At 36.2% G+C, this 22,876-nt stretch overlaps 1 protein-coding gene across 2 annotated transcripts; it reads left to right on the plus strand.

Annotated features, from left to right (window-relative positions):
- The first annotated feature begins 228 nt into the window (after window positions 1–228).
- LOC129259515 (dual specificity protein kinase TTK-like) lies at window positions 229–22,094 on the plus strand. Of its 2 annotated transcripts, none has more exons than XM_064098418.1 (19): window positions 229–370; window positions 1,148–1,373; window positions 1,963–2,069; window positions 2,684–2,824; window positions 4,571–4,622; window positions 4,879–4,971; window positions 6,040–6,180; window positions 6,648–6,959; window positions 7,541–7,754; window positions 8,861–8,959; window positions 9,873–10,030; window positions 11,877–12,028; window positions 13,385–13,605; window positions 14,148–14,324; window positions 14,783–14,867; window positions 15,482–15,585; window positions 16,206–16,280; window positions 17,051–17,263; window positions 18,048–22,094. In XM_064098418.1, the coding sequence occupies exons 1-19, from the start codon at window positions 301–303 to the stop codon at window positions 18,057–18,059; spliced, it is 2,652 nt and encodes an 883-aa protein (XP_063954488.1). In that variant the 5' UTR covers window positions 229–300; the 3' UTR covers window positions 18,060–22,094. The 2 variants fall into 2 exon arrangements, with proteins under 2 accessions (XP_063954488.1, XP_063954489.1); XM_064098419.1 differs by having other exon boundaries at window positions 17,054–17,263; window positions 18,048–22,092.
- Window positions 22,095–22,876: the final 782 nt, after the last annotated feature.

Raw genomic sequence — 22,876 nt, forward strand, 5'->3', positions numbered from 1 at the left:
GCACGCTGGTGATGTGATTCAATCGCAATGCAAGGCAATTGATTGCATAGTTTCAATTATTTCACATACCGTAATAATCGTACCAGTATCACGGTTATTACTGTCTAGAAAATATTTCATTAAAATAATGTAACTATTGTACTCTGCACAAACTGTGTAGTGTACATGTACATGTAGCTACTGTAGTGCATTAGCGGCTGACAATGATTGGATCTATTTTTTTTTTTACAAATGATATTCTTTTATCCTGTGTGTATAGCAGATTGTTGCTGTTGCATTGTCTGAGGAGACATTGCCAAGATGAGCGGGAACACACGGGATAACACCACTGGCAACCTGACCAGTCTGGCCAGCTTTCACAGTATGACAGGCAAGTTAAAGTTTATTATGTGGCACTCAATGTATACCAAAGGTTCAATATTATTATCAGCAGCGGCCCAGTAGCACAGGGACATGATGGAAGCACTTCACGAAACAAGTGCTCATTGATTTTAACTGAATATTTCAGTCTGAGCCAATCAGATGCAATGATTTCATCAGCTTACAACAAATAGTTTGTGAAAATATTTGACTATTTATTACATGAAATGCCCTCAGGAAACTGAAAATAGATGTCAGGCCACCATTGATTAAAAAAGGGGCATGTTTTGAACTCAGAACTTTATAAAACAATATCTTTTGTTAGCACAATCAGACTTTCAAAAATTCATAGATACATTGGTTCTCTCTGTATTTTGCAATGATGATCATCCAGAAAATAAAGATAAAAACTTACTTGCCTTGTGATAAACGCACCTGGGTCCCATTGCAGAAAGATTTTAGTTTAAACGCAAGTAAAAAAATGTTCCAAATGCACGATTATAAATGGATGAAAATCAAGTTGCATATGATTTTTAGAGTTGCGTTTGATTGAAAATCTTTCTGCAATGGGCACCAGGGCTCCGTAACACAAAGGTCTGCGATGAATTTCCAATATGAAAGAACCACGCTGATTGTTCCCAGTCAGTATTTTAAACAGAGTGCGCATGCAACGATTATCTTGATTGGTAATTTGTATTTAGCGATTGATTGAAAAACTTTGTGTTACATAGCCCAGATGATATTGTATTGATCCATATAAAAAATGAATGTTCTCTTTCATTCACAGACCACACAGAATGGATGTCAGAGCTTGATAGGCATGGTAACAAACCCAATGAATGGCTCGCTTACCTCTCCCTGGTAGAATCACACACCTTACATGCAGAGGAGACCAGTCGCTACAGGTTCCTGAGTCTCGCCTACAACCGTGCCACTAAGCAGATCCCCATCGACAAGTACCGCGACGACCCGGCCTACGCCAGGATCTTCATCAAGCTTGCTCACCTCAAAGCGTAAGCATCAGTTGTTCTGACATTCTGGGGCCCCGTAACACAAAGGTTAGCGATCAATCGCTGATTTGAAAGATCAGTTCTGATTGGTTCTTCGTCGGCCTACTGAGCAAAATGCACATGCAACGATGATCATGATAGGCCATTTCATTTAGCGATTAATCACTAACCTCTGTGTTACAGGGCTCTGTACGTGTATATTCACTCACGCAGAGATGCCAAGTTCAAAGACCAGCTACATGTATGCATCAGACTTTCATGTTGCTCGGCATGTGGTCACAGGCATTATGTATGTGTATGAGGATAGACTCTGATACAGGCGTGAGAAGAAGATTTTAGAGGATGAACAAGAGTCCCAAAGGTGGGATTCTCTTGCCTAAAATGTGAGACTATGTCTGCTCACAGGTTATGTTCACCTCAACAGGTCGATGGGAATAATACATACAGAGAAAATCAAGCAGGCATATCTGAAATTTCAACCAAATGGGATATAAAATGTGAAATTTATGTTTATTCTGAAGTTTCACTTAATATTGCATATGATATGTACATGTAAACGAGGCATAAATCCTAAATATTGTTTCTTTCCTAGTACCCGTGATGTGGATGACGGACGCTTGATGTTCAAGTTTGCCCGGGCCAATGTCAGAAAGCAAGCCATTGTTCATCTGGAGGCTGCAAAGTTTGAAGAAACCCATGGTAAATAATATAGTATATGAGAATGGCCGAAGTCCATGATAGTTCATTTCTAGTAAATCAATCAAAATGAAACTATTTTTATGTTAGTCCAGTGAGGATTTGGTTGTATAAATTACACACCGAATGGGCTTGTGTTTAGGCAAAAACAAATTTTGTATGAGCTTTCTGTATTTAACTCCATTTACCCTATAGATGGACTTGGTTAATTGTTATTTTTCGTAATAAATACTCAATTATAAAATAATACATGAATGTTAAGTGTGAGATGCATTGGAAATTCAGTTATTAATAATTATGAAATGAGTATGAAAGTGTTCAATGTGTTATGAAATGCAAGCTTGCACGTATGAATCGTGAAATGCATGACTTGGCAATGGCCCACGATCTGAAAAATCAGTGCTGCACGCACACCTTGTTAAAAAGACCATCCTTGAATCAGTCAGAATCATTGTTTCCTATCAAAACATTCCATCTAAACCTTTTACGAGACCCAGATGTTGTTCAAGAATTAGAAGTTGCACATGTCTTTTGTTATTTGTTTTCATGCACAACACAACATTTTAAAAATGACTGATCAATATTAAATACTGTACTTCATGTTTCTGTCCCCTCAGGTGATGTTAAGAAATGTCTGAGTATCCTGGAGAAGGGTCTGAAAGTGACCTCTGACCCGAAGCTGACCGAGGCCATTCACCGGGTCAAGAACGGACTTCCCATTCTCATTGATTCACAAGAAGCTATGGACTCCCATGATGGTCAGTTATATTTTGTCATATCGACTGCAATTGAGTTCTATATCATTTGTATATCGTGGTGGTGGTGCAGGAATATCCCTTAGCATCACACTTCCGCGTACCCTATCAGTGCAGAAACGCCCTTGCGCAATGCCTTTATGGGCGCAACTAAGGGAGTTTTCGCTGCGCGAAAATATGGTGCTAAGGGCGTTCCTGCAACAACACAACAATATAATACATGTATGTGCTGTTGAGTCATTTCTGATGACCTCATGGACAAACTTTTCCCATGCTGCTTCATCCTGAGCTAGCATGCCGCTTCTCTCAAAGATTTGCCTTACATACATGTTTTTGCATTTTAATGCATGCGATAGAGTACATCTTATGATCAATATATAAATGTAATCAGCAATATTAATACAAATCATTGCTGAAACTTATTACTTAAATTGATGGACAGTGAACAAAATATTCTTTCTGGAGGTAGCCTATCCGATATGCGTCGGGCTAGTGGGCAAACTACTGACGGGCGAGGGCGCAGCCCGAGCGCCTATCATCACTGGTGAAGACAAAAAATGAATTTTCTATTATTTACCTTATTCCGTTCGTAGAAATTCTACGAACCCCCAACTAAGCTTCAATATAGATATTCATAACTGTCCGCGAACACAGACCAATAAGCGACGAGGCTTGAACGTGACATATTATGAAAATTAATGAGCTCACTTTGCTCAAAATGACGTTCGCGAGAGATTTCAAGTCTGAAAGAATTAAAGAGAGTTTGAAATATGCTGCCCAAAAGCTCAGAATAGACAACTTTAAGGAGTATGTGTACCTGGAAATGAAATAAAATAAAATAAAGGACCTGCAGGCTTCAGCGATATGTTCAGTACTTAATGGAGAGGATTGTTTCGTAAGTCTACCGACTGGATTCGGAAAAGGTGCAATATACCAGGCTCTGCCATTGTCGTTTGACGTTCTACGTTCTGAGAGTGGGAGCAGTGAGACAGAAGCCGCCAGTGCCAGCCGCAGGGAAGACCACTCGATCCCTGGTAAATCTACTGCAACTTCCGGTGCAACTACTTCGAAGCGGGTACAAGATGTCAGAGAGAAAACTAATAATTGTTCAATTAAGCTCTAAATAAAATAGAATGTTCAACACAAAAGCGTATTTATTATTATAGATAATCAAATATATCAAAAATTAAAGAAATATGAGGAAACGAAAGGTTGATTAAATTTTCGATTTCCTGAATGAACCCACATACGAATGAACTCGCCCAATAAAATCATAGACTGCGATGATATTTTAATTGGTTAAAAAATACAGTTGATCGCCATATAAGGGTTATCTCATGAATGATGCATAATAAAAAGTATGTCATGCATATGATAACCATATATGCATATTGATGACTTTACCAGGGATGATAGGCGCTCAGGCTTCGCCCTCGCCTGTCAGTCTGCTTCGCGCGACCAGTAACTTGCCCACTATAGCCCGGCGCATATCAGATAGGCTATTCTGGAGGGTGAGCAAAAGGTATAGTTTTCCTGAAGCACCCAAATAATTTGGTGATTTTGGGATGTCTGTGGGTGTAAAAGACATTTTGGGATCATTCGAGACTAAACCTAATTGAATGAACAGGTACAGAGCAAACAGGACAGAAAGAGGGAAGAATATGGAATCAAGGAGAAAAAAAGTGATGGGTTCCGTGTATCATATTGAAATAGACTGTTCATAAATAATTTGTTCTTTTTCTTTGTCAGGGCCACAAATGATGAATGTTGTCACACCAGCCTTGGTTCAACCCTCTCACATGTGAGTATCTCAGAAAAAAAATCAATAATCTCGAAGCTCATATTATGTTGTAACCTTCGCATTTGGAATCCATTCATATATTAAATATATATATATTTTTTTTTTTTAAGTGTTCTATATATAGTAAGAATGTTATGAAAATGTTTTCAATAGAAAGGAAAAGTAGATCTCCTTGTTCCATATTTGTCAAAGAATTGTATAGGGATTGTACTAGGCAATTTGGCAAAATCAATCAGTCTTCATTCTGTTATTCCAGTGAACCGGAAGAAAAGAAATCCAGTCATGTGCCTTGTACTATGGAGTATGTGGACACTACTGTTAGTTTCAGAAGACCAGAGGTTGGATCAAGGTAAAACAATCCGTTGATAAATTAAATGCTGCTATTTACTTTTTGCAAATGATACTTGTTCTTCTTTTCCAAGCTCGTCTCCTATTTTTTTATTTTTTGTTTTTGTTTAAAATATTGTATTAAATAGGTTGTTGGTCTCTTGTACACAGGACCAAAATGAGTGTCCTCTCCAATTGATTGAGTGTGTTATTTAATCTACTTGCAATACTTCTCACTCTTTCCATTGAATGACAAAAATAAATATATTTACCAAAAGGGTAGCCTCTGCAGTTATAGAACTGCTCCAACACAACATTTTTTTAAATACCCATTTCCACTGTAAATGCTGTGTGCCTAGGCTAGAAGGCCGAAGGTGTAATTTTTGCAATTCTGTTGTTTGACTCAGCCAGTGATCATTCATTCTCATTCATGCGGCCAGTGGTCTGCCACTGAGCCACTGCCCAGTCAGGCTAAAGATTCAGTGTTCTTTAGTGTTGTTATTGTTAAGAAACTTCTCTGTTGATATATCGCTAAAAATATCTTACCGATATCGATTAAAAAAAACATAATCAATACACATTTTTTATGTATTATAGCGATATCACATACGTTGGTCAAAATTTATATCTGCCACTGTACCAAGAACGCTTTAAAATCCGCGTCCATCGGATTACATAACATCTTTTAACAAACACATATGGCATAAATATATCCTCACCTTTCACGTTATTAGAATTGTTTTAGGGTTGGATGAAGTTTTATCAATAATTTTGGGGCTTTTTGGACTTCGTTCTGAATAGTGAACGTCTTTTGCCTATCCGCTATACATCCGCTATACATCTTCGAACGTAGAGGACAGCAGCACACGGCTTTGACACACGGCTGTGTGCCAAAACTGCATTCAAATTTGATTAGTGAAATTATTCTTGTGATATATGTGCTTGATAGTAACATAGTTCATTCTCAATTCATATAGCATTTTGCGTTCTGTATAACAGATACATGTATCTCTGACCCACTATTGAGCCTTATTTTATTATTGTTTATTCATCCTTGTTATTCAATATTGTTTATGACTTTTCTTTCCAGGATTCCATCCCAGCACAAGTGTGAGAGTAGTGATCATGAAGGTGATACAATGCCTATAAATGCTGGAAGGTACTCTGGCCTTCAGACTCCAGATGTTCAGAACAAGATGAGTGTGTTTGGAAGTAGCAGGCGCAAGAGGGGGTAAGCACAGCATGCAAATCATGGGATAGGGGAGGTGTTAAGTGGGGGGGGGGGGGCTGGTGTGATGAATTTGGGGTATCAAGCTCATAGGTCAAAGGTTACAGAGGTCATTTCATCAAAATATCTCATTCTTTTGACAACTGAAGAACTGTATGAGGGATCAACTTCAAACTTGGTCAATAATCTGACCTAATTTGGGGGCACGAGGTCAAATGTCCTAGAACTCATATTAAACATATCATTCTTGTGATAACCAAATATTCTTAAGGTAAGGTCACAGAGGTTGCTATTTAGAAATTCCAGAAGTTGGATATGTGATATATTTTGATTTGGCAATTGCAGAGGCATAAATTTTGAGTACGCACAGTCAAGAATCATTGTTGTTAATGAACTTGTTCAATATTTTTTAAAAAGACAAGAAATTCAAGTTAATGATGGTTCATCTCTTATGATCTGTTTCATTGCAGTAACATTGGTATGCCCATGAGAGTCAGTAGAACCAGTCTTCCACAGCTCAAGAAGGAGTCATCCAAAGACGACGACGATGATGATGATGACGACGACGATGACATCAGACCCCTGAAGAGCAGCCCACCGGAAGTGAAACCTGGACCGCTAGCACCGATCACAGAGAAGACCAATGAGAGCGATTCAGGCGTCCAGACGACGCCTCGTGATATCACCCAGCAAGAGAGGAATCCTTTCCCCTTCATAGGAAGGACCATGGAGACACCCGCAGAATCTACGGTGCCCGGACAATGGGCAAACCTCATGAAAAGGTGCATTATTAATGTACAAAACTTGTTCAGGCTATACTGAATCTATCTGGGTTTCGCAAGAAATTTATTCAAAATTAATTGTGAATTTATAAGTTTTATATCGATTACAAAGAAGCAATTATTTCATACAGAACTCTTTCTTCCAAGCCCACCACAACAGCAATCAACACCAAATTTGCATTCAATCGCAAGACTTATAACTTTATTTATTGACCTAAGCCTAAAATACACTCACAAATGTGTGTAAGACAGTTGATTCATTGATCTGATATTGACTTGCAATTTATTGCAAATTATTGCATCCGCCCCCCCCCCCCCCCCCTTGGCAGTCATGGTTTCATAGAATTTTATTATTGTGTTTATTCTTTACTGTCGTTTGCTTCAAATAAATCTTACATGATACTGAGGCAGGGGTTTAGGTAACTTTGCCTATAAAGTCAATTCTGTTAGGACCATAGAAATATGTTCGACTTACTTTATAGAAGAGGTGTTTTGCATAATCAGGTTTAAGAAAATTGTGTTGAATTGACTTACGGAGGTTATTCATATATTCGACTATATCTTATTTTCATATCTTCTAGACAAGAACCTGCAATGCCTGTTCAACAAGTGGGCTATGATCAAATGCCACTTCAGCCACAATGGCAACAGCAGCCTCAACAGCAACCACTTCCTCCACCAATGGGCATGCCACATGTGGATATGCAACAGTTTCAGCCACTCCAGCAACGTCTTTTCCAGCAACCTGCTCCTGTTGTCATGCAGCCCAACCTACAATATTCAGCACCACAGATGGTAAGTGATTATATTGTTTATCCCTGTACAACTTTGTTATGGTATCTCCTGCAGAAACAGAACTTGGCTGGACATCTTTTTGCTGGTATATATGTATAGTCAGGAGACAAGAACACACTTGTCGAAATGTCAATTTTGGGTGGTCCTTTTCAGGTTCAACAATTGCCCAAGAAAGATACATGGTGTACCGTGAAATCAACTACAATCTTCTTCTTCGCCATGGAAACCTTCAGAAGTTACATCATTTTTGCTGGTATAATGCCAATAACATAGGAAACATTAGCATCTAAGTTAATTGGGCATAGTGGCTGATCTTACAGATGACAGAAATTACTCTCAGATCTTTTAATCAAAGTGGAGACAATGGCAGAGTGGTTATTCGAACTCGCAACCTTACTATCATGAGTCCAATGCTCTAACCACTAGACCACATGACCCTTGTAATTACTATCAAAGATATTTCATGAAATTTACAGTATAGCCATTGTCCATCTCATTCCATAATTCCCATAGGATTCCAGTATTCTCTGGGTTGGTATCATCAGTGAAACAAAGGAAAACTTGACAAATGGACTTATACCAGTCTACTTTCATGAAAGTTTGTGCAAACTTTGCCTTTCATGAAAAAATCTACCATATGTCAAATGTATTGAGATACTAACTCTTAAAGAGAAATTCCAGTAGTTGCAGTAAACACTGATTTCATGAGAAAGTCTGTAAAACCAGGCTTAATTGTCAGTATATCATCGAGGATCTAGATCTGGTACAGTTACATAAACTGAACTTTGTGAAATCTTCAAATCTACGCTGAAAAATGTTCAGACTGAACTTCCCCAACACAGATAAGCGCACGTGGGACAGTGTATAATTATTGCTTTGAGCGTCGGGCCCGACGCTCTACCCGAATCCTGTGCTTATTTGCTGATTTCTCAGCAATTACACCATTTCTTCCAGAATCCTTTGGCACATGCGTTTTATTTATACAAACAGACACTTTGGTGGTCATTTCATTGGATTCTGTACGAACTCATTTTGATATCGTTACCAAAACTAGCATTTACCTTTAATTCATATTTATTGTTGTTTTTCTATTGATTTGCTTTCAGGTGGCCCCAGCCCCCCAACCCAAGTCTAAGAACATAATACAGGTCAATGGGAAAGGATACTCCATCATTAGACTCATTGGCAAAGGTGGCTCATCGAAGGTGAGAACATTGATGATTGTGATGATGATATTCAAGATTCAAGATTTATTCATTCCATTAGATAAAAAGATACAATTCATACATACAAATTTACAAATTTACAAGATTTACATTTGGATACAATACAATTTATACAAACACAGAAATGGTATTGATTTCACATAAAAAAATCAAATGGAATTGGGTCACTGCAAAAGTTCAAAAAGGGACTTGAACTTGTCAAGGCTGTGTCCCAAACTGGAATTAAACATGATTGTATACATGTATTTCAACAACTCTAAAAATAATAGTCATGTGGATAATCACAACCCCCATCATCACCACTTCATTACTGAACTAGCAGATTATCCACATGACTATTATTTTTAGAGTTGTTGAAATACATGTATACAGATTTTTCTACATTTATAGATAGCTTATTTGAATTAAACCATTTAGATACATTTATCATTTCACTTCGAAGCATAAGCTGTAAATTTATAATATTATGGTGACTAATCAAAATATTTGTATCATCGGCAAAAAGTACAAATTTGAAAAGAGATGAACAGTTGGAGAGATCATTTATATAGAGTAGAAAAAGAAGCGGACCTAGAATTGAACCTTGTGGTACTCCACATAGAATTTTCATTGATCTTGAATTAACATCATTAAAAAATACCATTTGACTTCTGTTTGTTAAATAATTCTCAATGATGATATTAAGTATGAATATGGTAAAGAATGTTGGATGATAGGAGAATAGTAGGTAATGACGATGGTGGTGGTGATGATGATGGTGATGATGAATTTGTGTCATGTTGATGGTTACATTGATGATGATTATGATAGTGGCGGTGATTATGGTGATGACGATTAGTAGTTAGCTGCATTGTATTTTCATCATTTCTTCTTTGCACACATTTTTTTGTAGGTTTTCCAGGTTCTCAGCGAAGATAGTAAGAAGATATTGGCCTTGAAGTACGTGAAGCTGGACTTTGCTGACGAGATGGCTATTCAGAGTTACATGAATGAGATCACTCTACTTGAAAGACTCAAATCATTCAAAAGGATTATCCACCTCTATGATTAGTAAGTAGACTAATGGAGGGTTTCAAGTAAATGGGAATCAATCAGGGAATGCTATTCCGGGGTAGCGTTTCACGAAAGGACTTGTCGGACATTTTATCCGACGAGCCCTGGGGAGTGTTTCATCAACATTTTCATCCGACAAGTTGTCAGATCTGACATCTTTCTCTGATGTTGATTGGCTGAGAGGTACTGTTACTATGGTAACTGTCGGATAAAATGGGACTAGTCGGATAAAACGTCTGACAAGTCCTTTCATGAAACACTCCCGTTTTACCTGACAGTTACCATAGTAACATTGCCTCATGGCCAATCAGAATGAGGGAGAGTTGTCGGATCTGACAACTTGTCGGACAAAATTGTTGATGAAACATTTACCTGTTATTGCATTGCAATTTACCCCCACATTTTTCAAAGACTGCTTCACAAAGTCTTCTGTGGAGCAGATTTTTGCATTCAATTGTATAGAACTTATTAGTTGAGAGCCTTTCTCTTTTGACCAAAAATGCTAATTAAATTTTGTAAGCAAAAGTATTCCATGTCTATAACAAATTCATTTGAGGTTTCCAAATCATATATGTGTAATGGTGCAATTAATTGCTAAATTGCGATTGCAGGGCCCCGTTGCATAAAAGTTACCATTATTGTAACTTTGCCATGCAATGGTAATTTGCTTGGAATCCTTGATTTTGATTGGCTGTTGGGCCATGTTACCATGGTACTATTGGATGGCAAAGTTACCATAGTAGTAACTTTTATGCAACGGAGTCTAAACTAAGCTGATTGGGTACAGCTAAAATTGAACAATTGATTGTTAAATTGCAATAAAATGATTGCAAACATTTTCCTGCAACACCCGTTAAGACTTTTTACCTATTAATCTAAATCACAGTTACCCCCTGTTTTAACCTTAGTATGAATTCTTGCCCAGCATCTTTTCAATTTCAATCTCCAATAAAGGAATATTTAAAATCTGCACCCTGTTTAGCTGCAGCAGCTGTCAGCAAGGATTCTGCTAAGCCAATTTTCCTTTCCAACCCCATACCTGCCAATATAGTCCCTATTGAATAGGGACAGTCCAGTACCCAGTTGCTTAAAAGTTACTATTATGGTAACTTTGCCATCCAATGGTAACACTGCCCAACAGCTAATCAATATCAAGGATTCCATGCAAGTTATTGTACAACGCCTGCTTAGCTTGTTGTACGCGAGCAAATGAGAGGCTGAATGTCAAACATTCGTACCGTTGCACACAAGACGTACCATCCAAAATTTACCGTTGCACGGCTTTAGGAGGTGACGTCACAATACAATTTAATTCATTGCGCTCAGTAAAATGAAGGTGCGATACGCGTATAAGCCTTGCCTGCTGGCTCAATGCGCATTGCTGCCCAAGGTCATGTGCGCTTGTGGGATTTTGCTTTTCGCTTTCAATTTTTTTGCTCCCTTTTTTCATATTTTCGCTAACTTCCGAGGCGTTGTACAACACAAATAGCGAATATTCTTATTCGTGCAATGGTGCGAGATTTTGTATTCGGTGAAAGAAAGAGATGCTCTATTTAACTCGGCTAACGCCTCGTTGAATAGAGCATCTTTCTTTCACCTCGTGCAAAATCTCGCACCATCACACTCATGCCTATTCGCTATTTGTATACTATTGCATGGCAAAGCTACAATAGTGGTAACTTTTATGGAACGGGACCCAGATTTTTTTTTTTTTTTTTTTTTTTTTGAGAGAGCAATTAGCCACCCCAATCATTGTGTTCATATTTTTCTTAAAATATGTTTATAGGAAATTGCAATAATGGCCATATTTATTGACAAAAAAAATTGCTACTCTTCATTTCAGTGAGATAACAGAGGACTACATCTACCTGGTCATGGAATGCGGTTCCATTGATCTGGCTACCTTCTTGAAGAAAAACAAAGATAGCTTTTCTGATCATATGTGGGGATACTGGAAAGAGATGCTGGAAGCTGTTGATGTCATTCACAAACAAGGTGGGTAATTATTTTTATTATACTATTGTGTACAATAAATTGTCTATCAAGATTTTCTTGGTATATTAGGGGTGTGGTGATGCACAGTCCAATGACAGGGGTTGATGATGGTATGAGTCTTATTTCATAGAAATCTTGTTCCTTAAAATTAGCTTACTCACTGCGGGGTTGAGCTGCTATGGTCAATGATCAGGAGTTAATGGTATTGGGGGATTTTGGTATTTCTAAGATGTCATTAAGAGAGTGTGTTAACATGGTAAAGAAGAATAATGACTGAAAAAATAACGGGAAGTTATATTTACATATACTACAGAATATACATATTCTACATAGCAATGTAGGGTGGTCATTTTAACCCTATCTTAACTGGGCTATATTAGACCAACATATACTGGGGGGGGGTAGTTTAACCCCCCCCCCCTTCAGATCTTGGCCGTTGATTGCGCGAGCTGGATGTACATGTAAACTACAAGACTGTATTGTAAAAATTTCAAAAATTAATTGCTTATATTTTTTATTAATTAATTATGCAAATATGCGAATGAAATTTTTTTGGTATGTTTTTGCCTTTAACTGAATTTATATAGCTAGTAGAATGCTAATTTTTGGTGAACATGTAGATTTTTACATTTCTAACAAAAATCTACAAAAAATTGCAGAAAAATAATGAATTTCCTTTGTATCTTATTGTTTTTTTAAATCTTGTGATGAATTGCTCCAAACCTCTTCTTCGTTTTTATGTAGATTTAGGGTTAGGTTTAGGATGGGGTAGAGTGTTAAATCCAGGTTGAAGTTAGTCATTCAATTAGCAGAGCTGCCAAGTAGTACGATTTTTCCGTATTTAGTACGTTTTTGCAACCAATTTTTTTTTTTTTTTTTACAAAATCGAAATTTATTGAGAAAAATCATCTCTATATGTCTCTATTTGTCTCTATTTCATAGAACGTACACAAATATGGTTATTAGATCAATGTAATTTCAGGTAACTTGTTTTTTTTTCAATCATTTTGTAAAAACCAGGGTGAGATATACACAAGTTTCAATGTTTTTTTTTTTTTCATCTGCAAGAGCAGTGCACATTTTAGCTTGCATGCAGCTTGAGCGCCGTGATGGGCGAGTGCGCCAAGCATCTTATTATGAAATACACTTTTTTGGGGAAAAATACAAAATATTTATCTCACACAGTAAAAATACTGATTTTTTTGTCAAAATACTGATTTTGGGGGATAAGAATACTGAAAATGCAAAATACAACTTGGCAGCTCTGAATTAGTGTGTAGAATGAACAGTGGAGCAATTGTCGCCGGAGCAAATGTTTTGGAACCATTTATGTACGACCTCTTTTGTCACTACCAGGCATCGTCCACAGCGATCTGAAACCCGCCAACTTCATCTTTGTTGAAGCCAGCCTGAAGCTGATAGACTTTGGTATAGCCAATGCCATTCAGAATGACCACACCAGCTTGATAAAGGAATCCCAGGTTGGGACGCTCAACTACATGTCACCGGAGGCCATTCAGGACACGTCGCCGGTCACAGAGGTCAACGAGTACGGTCACAAGAAACCAAGACTCAAGGTAAAAATAAATTCTTTCAGTGTGGAAATGTCTTCACGCTGTTAATTTGGAGCATTTGAAGAGTGTGAATGGTATCTTGATGTAAGTGAATTTAGATTTAGAAGGGAAAAAAAACATGATGGAAGTAGGAATCGGGTGCATGTAAAAGTTTTGGCGCTTTGAAGTGTCTAATTGCACAGGGAAACTTAAAGAAAGTAGACCAATATTGTAGTTAGTTTTTGCCATGATTTATGATAAAAGTGTTATCATGTAGCTGTATTAAATCTTTCAATAAATAATGTTTGCAAAGAATAAATTAGGCCAATCCCATGAAATATGTACATCCGACCCCCTTTATGTGGGACCTTGTTCTTTTGACAGTCTGTAATGTTCTCAAAGGACCATAACTTGGTCAGTTTATTAAGTTAAGTAAGACTTGGGAAAAATAGGGATCGAGTGTACAAAAAGGTTGATCATTTTATGAAATTGCCCTTTAATAAATAAAAAGCAGGATTATCTATGTTGACATGACCGATTCCATTTTCATCTCTCCATTCTTACAGATCAACTGTAAAAGTGATGTATGGTCATTGGGTTGTATCCTATACTCCATGGTCTATGGACGCACACCGTTCCAGCACATAGTTCACCGGCTCCTCAAGATGCAAGCCATCTGTAATCCAGATCATGTCATTGACTTCCCGCCCATTGAAAACGAGCTACTCCTTGATGTGATGAAGGTATGTATGATCAATTCCCTCTGCTAGAAAATTTTTTTTTTGCAATTAAATCAATGTTTGTATGGTCTTTTTATATGGTGGTCAATTTGTTGTTTCAGTCTTTAGAATAAAAGAAAGCAGGATAAGATAATTCTAGATACACAGTTACATACTAACAGAAAACAGGGGAGTGTTTCTCCATGTCCCATTTTTATCCGACAGTCACCATAGTAACCATGCTTCTCAGCCAATCAAATTCAAGGAAAGTCGTCAGATCTGACAAATTGTCAGACGAAAATGTTGATGAAACGCTCCCCAGGTTGAAATCTTTTGTTGGAATGATATTTTACTTGACGTGTTGATGCATCACATTTGCTTCTTGTGCGTTTGCTATCTGCCATCCACTCTCCTGGATGTCGACGATCTCTTGAGATGAAGTTCATTTTTTGTATTAACTCATTTATTTAATTTCCTTTCAGAAATGCCTTACAAGAGATGTAAAGAAAAGGCCTTCAATCGAGGAGCTGCTCAATCATCCATACCTGAAGAAACCATTCACTGCAGGTACGATTTTACTAGTATTAGTATTAATATTATTATTTCTGTTTTGATTTTCAATGTATTCAATTCCATTCACTAATTAATTTCATAAAATGCTCTAGAAGTGTGAATGGGATATTGGCATAAAACCTGTGACTTGCCAAAAAAGAATGTTCCCCTCAATAAGACATAACAAAGTAATGAATCAAGAAATGCAATAATTAATTCTTCCATTAGTCAATTAAAAAGACAACAAAACAAACAAAATCAAAGAAATGAAAAAGGAGCTGTGAAATAAATATGCAACTAAAAGATATTTGTTAGATTGAGATTTAAAGGCATATATTCTTAAATTACAGATACAAGAGCATTTAATAAAATACATGTAGTACTTTTGAAGATTTTTGAGTTTCTATGTGTTAAATTTATTATTCTTCTTAATATGTTCTTGTATTTTATTTCACTCTTTCCCATTTTATGTGTGCCTTGCAATGAAACTGCTTAACACATTTCTAAACTGTGCATACTATTTATACCATGGCTACCTTTATCAAGTGCTCGAATACATGTACATGTAACTTACAGAATTCCTCTGTACCAAGTAAATCATTTATTCTTCTTCTATATCTACTCTATAGAGAAGCCAGCAGCAAGCCTAACCACAGAGCATATTAGTGCTCTAGTCTCTCAGCTTAGCCAGAGTCAAATCAACTCACCTAGAAGTATAGCAAGACTAGCACAGGTAATATATACACATATCTATAGTTGCCAATTGTTACTGAAGTTCTTAATTGTTATGTACTTTATTCCACATACTGAGAATCTTGCTTGCAAATTTTCTTTCATCCTAATTAAGGTCTTGTGTTTGTAAATCTTTCTCTGAAACCTACAAGGTCTTATCTACTAATAAAAATATAAATCAGTAAAGTATGATAGTTATATAAAATTTTGAATGGTGCATATATATATTTTTTTAAATGAGAGCTCCATTAAAAACTAAGAATTAACAACATCTTGCAATGGGATTTGTCAAAGCCAATCAGGTGATAAAGTGTAGTTTCCAATAATCGATCATCACTCACAGGGATAGAACTTTTGTGTTGCACTGATAATTGACATCTTGATATTTATAGTCGAGATAGTCAAGCATACAAGCAGAGACCGTATTCAACTTAAAGCAAAAAATTTCATTCCAGATGAGGTAACTACATTTCACTTTTCAAACTTGTATGGACAGTATTCATGTGCAAAAATAAATTCATGTTTCTCGTGCTTATTTTTGTGCAATTATCATGTTTCATATATTTTCACTCTGTAAAGTCCACCATGTAAATATCAACATTCTTCTTGTATTCTTAACAGGGTGTGGTGGAACAGATCAGTAGAGGGCAGCAGATAGATGTATCCAGTGCGGTGAAGGGCAGTGAGCAGCAGCAGGTAAAAAGTGTATTCCCACACATTTGTCTTTCAGAAAGATTAATTGCACCTGTCTCACTAGCTACATTTACATAGACTTCTGTTTAATAGTGAAACTGATTTTTCTTATCTCTTTGAGAAAATTGTCAGATTATCAACGTTGATTTAAAAAAAAAACAGTTTTTATTGAAATAAACATAAAAAATCACAATATTTACAAAGGACTTACATGATTACAAAATCACGGAACATTAAAAACACATTCTTCTTTTTTTTCTTTTGTTCTTTTATTCATACTTCAAGCTGTTCCCATTCAGATATTCTAGAAATGTCATTGCCAAAGTATTTGATGTGGCATTTGTGTGCCATTTTGACTTTTTAAAAAGAATGATAATTCTCAATGTGTTTCATGCAATTTGCAATCAATGAATACATAAATAATAAGTGTGTTACGGTTGTGATCATGAATCTTTCACATATTTGTTTGTAAAATCTGTAAACTGCTATATTTTTACATATTTTATTTATGATTTGCAATATCTGTGAGTGTAAAGTGACTATGTAACACATATAAGCATGAATCCAATACTTGTTTCCATGTGTTGGATGATGTGTTTTCAGATAGCCAAGCTCTGTTTTTCCTTGTACACATCTTGAATATGTAAACTTTCATTACTACACATCGTCTTTGAAGAAATTAATGCGAATTGTGACTCTTTCTCTGTTGTGATATTCCTATGTCTTGCTCTGTACTCTCCCATTCTTCATGGACTTTGTTTTGTCATTTACAGCAGATTCCACCAGCTCATCAGCAGTACCAGTATTCAAACCAGCCACACCCCCACCAGCATGGGCAGGCCTCGGGACTTGATGGGGGCTATCGGTCCCAGCGCGCTCCTCTTCGGGTTATCAACTCATCAGATGTAGCATCACATCACTCCCTTCTCAAACCTCTGTCTCAAGCGCCCAAGTATGATATCGGATCATTTCAAGAAAATAACCAGGTTCGTATTATTGATTTATTTATTCAGTAATTTTCCCACATTTTGAATTCATTATTCATTTCTGATTAGTTTTCCATGTTTTTGTTTATTCATTCATTCAATCATCTATTTCACCCATCCATTCATTCATTTATCTATTATTTTATTCATCCATCCCTCCATCCATCCATTTATTTATTCATTCATCTATTAATTAATTAATTCATTCATTCAATCATCCATTCATCTATTAATTAATTCATCTTTCTCATTCATTCACTCTTTCATATCTTCATTTATTCATTTAGTTGGTCATCCATTAATTAATTAATTGATTGATTTAGATCTCATGAAATCATTCCCACTTAGTTAGAAACGATTGCTAAATAACCCCCCTTTTTTGCAGTAAATCATGGGATGACATGGGGAAGGCAAGGCATATAGGTATCAGCAAGGCTTGTTTAAATTTTAAATGCTTTGAAAAGCTTTGATGATACCGTTGAAAAGGCACTTTATTTTATGAAGTTTCTGCAGCATTCTTGTTTTTCTGCCTATTTTTTTCAGTATTCACTTTTTGCAAGATTTCAATATCAATATACTTAGATGGTGAATGGTTAATAAGTGGAAGAAAGCCCAGTCTGATCCAGTCTAAGACTGAAAAAAAAAAAAAAAAACAATGTCCAGTTTTAAGAAATCTTAATTCAATTCTTTAAAAAAAGGCCTATCTTCACTTGTGTATTTTATTTTTAGGTGGGAAGCTGTTGATTTTTCTAATTCAATATTTTTCCTTTTCTTTTCATTTTAGATGAACACCTGAGTGGAACTTCTGTCTTTTCAACACAATAGATGATTTCAAGTATGGTGGTGTCCTAATGGTGTTGATGTTAGCCATCTTTTATATCAACACAGCACCAAACTTACAGTATTGTGAAGCTGATGCTGCGACTGATCTCCATCAACATTGTAATACGGATCATATTGTAAACTCAAAGTGGGCGTTTTGAAGGCAATCTAAATTGTGGAACACTGACACTAACACAGATATTGGAAACAGCCAAAAGGATGGTGGGCCATGATCACTGCCTTCAAGGGCAGAAGCTATATCTTTAATGTTTGGAGAAACTATTAGCCCAGGAGCCCGTCTTACAAAGAGTTACAAATGATCTAATCAATTGTAACTCTATGGTAAACCATCAGTGTCATAATTTTTTCTACAGGAAATTTGCACAATGTCCTTTGTAAACAAAGAGAAGCACAGGGAATTTTCAAGAAAAGAATGAATGCATGAATATACACCATAGCTAGAAAAATATTTTGAACAAACATGCATATTAGATGTTGATGTTGCTGGCCGTCCATAGTTGCGTTTGATCGGATCAATCGCAGCTCTTTGTAAGACAGGGCCCTGATGAGTTCATTGCTTTCATTTCAATTGCACTTCCTAATATATTTGAATGGCAGAGAGAAACAATGACTTGTACATTATATATGCTCGATACATATTTGACTGTTTGGTGAACAGCTACAGGTAATAACAGGTTTTCTGAAACAGGGCTCCTGGTAGGCACTTCATAAAGCAATTTTTAAGTTACGAGCGACTTTACAAACAACTGTTGATCCTTTGTTAGGGGTATAATACCAATGAAATTTTGGTGCAAATAAATTACCACAAGGTTGGATTACCAGTCGTTCATAGAGTCACTCCTAACTTATGTACAGCTTGCGAAACACCAACCCGGTTTTATGGATCTGGTTGTATGCGGCTTGCATCTTTACATAATTCTGGAAGGCAGTGTAATGCTAAATTGCAATAGTTTTTGACCAGAGAACACTCTGCAAAGTGACTGGGTGATTTTAAAGTTTAGTGTTGACCTTCTGGTGTTAGTGTTTACCAATTTTACACCAGCACAGCACCAAACATAAAATGAAGTTGGTCCTGGGACAAATCTCACCCGGCTTTGAGTTATAACTCTCATCTTTGGTCCGTTTCTTAAGAGTTGAAAGCTACTGAAGTAATTTGATTTGATTGGCTGATAGTGAACTTGTTAAATAAAGTATGCATTTTTAAAATATAATAAGTCATTGTGAAATTGGACCAGGGAAGGCAGTCTAAGACACAATTCTCACCACCGTCCTAAAACTAGTTAAACACATAAGAACGGTCAATGCAGTCTTGGAAGCGATCTCCCAAACCAGTTTTGAAAACCACCTGGCGATGTAATTTTAAGATTGCTTTGCCTCGTTAAACTGGTTTTAGTGTGAGGACTTAACTGTTCTTTGAGAAGCGATCTTCGCAGTTTGAGCGCGCTTCTCCACACACTGTCTGTAGAATGTCTACGCTGTGGTTTCTAATTTCGTGCAAAACATGTCACCCCCATTGGGAGCATTCCCATAGATACAAGACCACTTTCCATGAAGTGGTTTTAAAAACAACTTTCAGCTGATCAAATGGGAACGGTAGCAAAGCGATCTTTCCTGAACTGGTTTCTAGTAATCTAGTTTTAGAAAGTATAATGAGAACGGTGTCTTAATTGTGCTTCCAAGTTCCGACACCAACACTAGCGCAACATTAACACTAAACCTGGAATCGCCCTTTGTCATTGTGCGCCCATGCAGTGTCTTTGTTTATTTGAACCATGTTCAGCTATTTAAGAATGTTCAGTTATGTGTTTATTCATTTAGAAATATATGACTTACCAGTAACAATAATTTGGACTAACCAAACAGACAATGTTAATGGGAAAAAATGTATGGAACAGTAGAGTACCACTCTCTTATAGAGTTGTATCTTAGCAAGAAATCAACATGCACCTTGCCTATTATATGCAATGTAGTTTACTGAATATCTACAAGCATATCATTCTTAAATTAAACAACAATATGAATATACTAGTATATGGGAGCAAATATTAATGGTCATTTAGAAGGAAATGGAGTGCATCATGGCCCGTAAAAGTAATGGCAGTTTCAATCGTACTATGGTTCAAAACCATTGACTATGCAGATTTGTGTACATATTTGCGCTGAGTTCATTGCATACACTAAGAACAGTCCGATGATAAATGCATGTATGGATATGTGGGACTCCAACTCCAACCAATACTTGTAAAAAAAGAACCAACTAAGACATAAATTGATTGAAAACAATTTGGTCTTCAAAATGCATTTTTAAAAATTGGCTTATCTGAAAGACTAACTCTTCTTGACTTCTTCTTTATACTGTTAAAATTTTAAGTTGTAAAGTTGAACAAAAGACAAGATACAGAGTTTCTTTGACACAAATTTTTGCAGACTGCTTGGAATTTTAAGATTTAAGTGTGTGCACATCTGATGCTTTTATAGTGAACCCATACTTCAAATGTTTTTTTCTTCTAATTCTGTGAAGCTCTCTTCTGCATTCAATCAAGTAATAGAGTGTTGATCAATTTTGACATATGGACATAACTTTAAAGCTTTGGATGTGCTTTTCCAAACTCAACATTAAAAAAACGATTATTTCGGGTGACTAACTGTTGATTTAGGGGTGGCTGGTTACCTATATACTTACAAATCCTACACTTTTTTTTCTGGCTACTTGTTTCAAATTTGTCGATGATGTTATTGAAGCAAGTCATTTTGGATGCTCCAACAAAATTCACAATAAATGTTTATCTGGGTGAAGCTCATACAACAATGTTAATTGATTGCAGCCTAGTTGAAAAAACAATGAAATAATAATTATGAAAATAACTATTGGTAGTATTTATTGCATACAGGAATCCATTATGACTGATTATATTTCACTGTAAATGAAGGTTAACGGAGATTAACAGAGGGAGTAACCGAGCCAAGAACACCTTCCAACAATGAAGAAATTTCATCAAAATGGATATGCAACAAGAAAGTTACAGTATTTATCACCGTTTCATTATGGAGACATGGTAAGACATGAAATGTATGTAAATTATTTAGCCAAGCAAGTCATGAGATTTTGACTTTAGCTTATTGTTTTGTTAATGTTATGTATATCACCGTTATCATAAAACAGTGCATGTAAATATTTGTAACTTTCTTATTTCACATCCAATTTTGATGTTTTCAGTATTTACTACCTTTAATTTCACTTTATTAATTTTACCCAATTCAGGATTTATTGAAGTTAGCCCTTGAATATTAGGTACACATGCACTCATTTTTATGTAACAACTACCTGCAAAAAGCAGCAAACATAGTACAAATACGCCCATATGCTTTTGTTGCAGCATTTTTGCGGGTAAACTATACTGCCGTACTTTGGCAAAAGGAAGCAAGTTACTTATAATTTTTTGTAAATGAGCAATGTGTGTTTTGTCATTTACATAGGTGTCAATGCAATTTAACAGCATATTTTCTTCAATATCTTTCCATAGAACAATCATTTCTTCCCCAAATTTTGCCTGAACGTGCAACATTACAAAAGGTGTTTCAGAAACAACAATAACTCAAAATTTTGACTGATGTGTCACTTGCTTCCTTTTACCAAAGTTGGGCAGAATACATGCTTTATGCAGTCATTATAATATCTCCTTCAATTTTGTTAAACAAACCAACATACAATTTGCCTGACAAGTTGTCAGTCTGTCTTTAGCAACCTTTAGGATTGACCCGCAAGACATATTTGTCGGATATGATGGATACTGCTTGATTGCCATGGTGTTACTGTAATATTGTGTTGGCCTACATAGACAGGAAATAGAGTATTATCTTTCTGAAAGTACTTCCTAAATAGAAATTGAAAAATAATAAACAAATTATATCATGTATCTGTAACAAAATGTAATTACATGTATACAATTTGTAAAATATATATATAAGCTTACTACCGAAATATCACAATTTTTTGTTATTGCATATGGTATTCTGTCTTTGCATGTGAGATGAAAGAGGATGATGATGATGAAGATGATGTTTATGGGGATGATGGTGAAAATGGTTATCATGATGATGATTATGATGAATGTGGTTGTGATGATGATGATGGAGGTGGTGTTGGTGATTATGACGATGATAGTGATGATGATGGTGTGATGATGGTGGCGGTGATGATGATGGTTGCTGGTGTTGGTGGTTGTGATGATGATTATGATGATGGTGTGATGATGGTGGCGGTGCTGATGATGGTAATGATTGATGATTATGATGGAGGTGATGGTGATGATAATTATGGAAAAGATGATTATTGTAATGATGATGGCGGTGGTGACGATTATGATAATTATGGAAGTGATGATTATTGTAACGATGATGGCGGTGGTGACGATTATGATAATTATGGAAGTGATGATTATTGTAATGATGATGGCGGTGGTGACGATTATGATAATTATGGAAGTGATGATTATTGTAATGATGATGGCGGTGGTGACGATTATGATAATTATGGAAGTGATGATTATTGTAATGATGATGGCGGTGGTGACGATTATGATAATTATTGTTGTGATGATGATTATTGTAATGATTGTAATGATGATGGTGTAGTGATGATTATTGTAATGATTATTGTAATGATTATTGTATGATGATTATTGTAATGATAATGGTGATGATGGCGGTGGTGATGATTATGATCATTATGGACGGGATGAGTCATGATGATTATGATGACGGTGATGA

Source organism: Lytechinus pictus, chromosome 4 (genome assembly GCF_037042905.1).
Source record: "Lytechinus pictus isolate F3 Inbred chromosome 4, Lp3.0, whole genome shotgun sequence".
Taxonomy (NCBI): Eukaryota; Metazoa; Echinodermata; class Echinoidea; order Temnopleuroida; family Toxopneustidae; genus Lytechinus; species Lytechinus pictus.

What these genes read in the sequence shown, in the direction of transcription:
- LOC129259515 (XM_064098418.1), top strand. Translation starts at nt 301, where the DNA reads ATGAGCGGGAACACACGGGATAACACCACTGGCAACCTGACCAGTCTG. An exon ending in AGTAGCAGGCGCAAGAGGGG is followed by an intron (nt 6,181 to 6,647) that starts GTAAGCACAGCA and finishes GTTTCATTGCAG; the next exon opens with TAACATTGGTATGCCCATGA. An exon ending in GTATAGCAAGACTAGCACAG is followed by an intron (nt 15,586 to 16,205) that starts GTAATATATACA and finishes TATTCTTAACAG; the next exon opens with GGTGTGGTGGAACAGATCAG.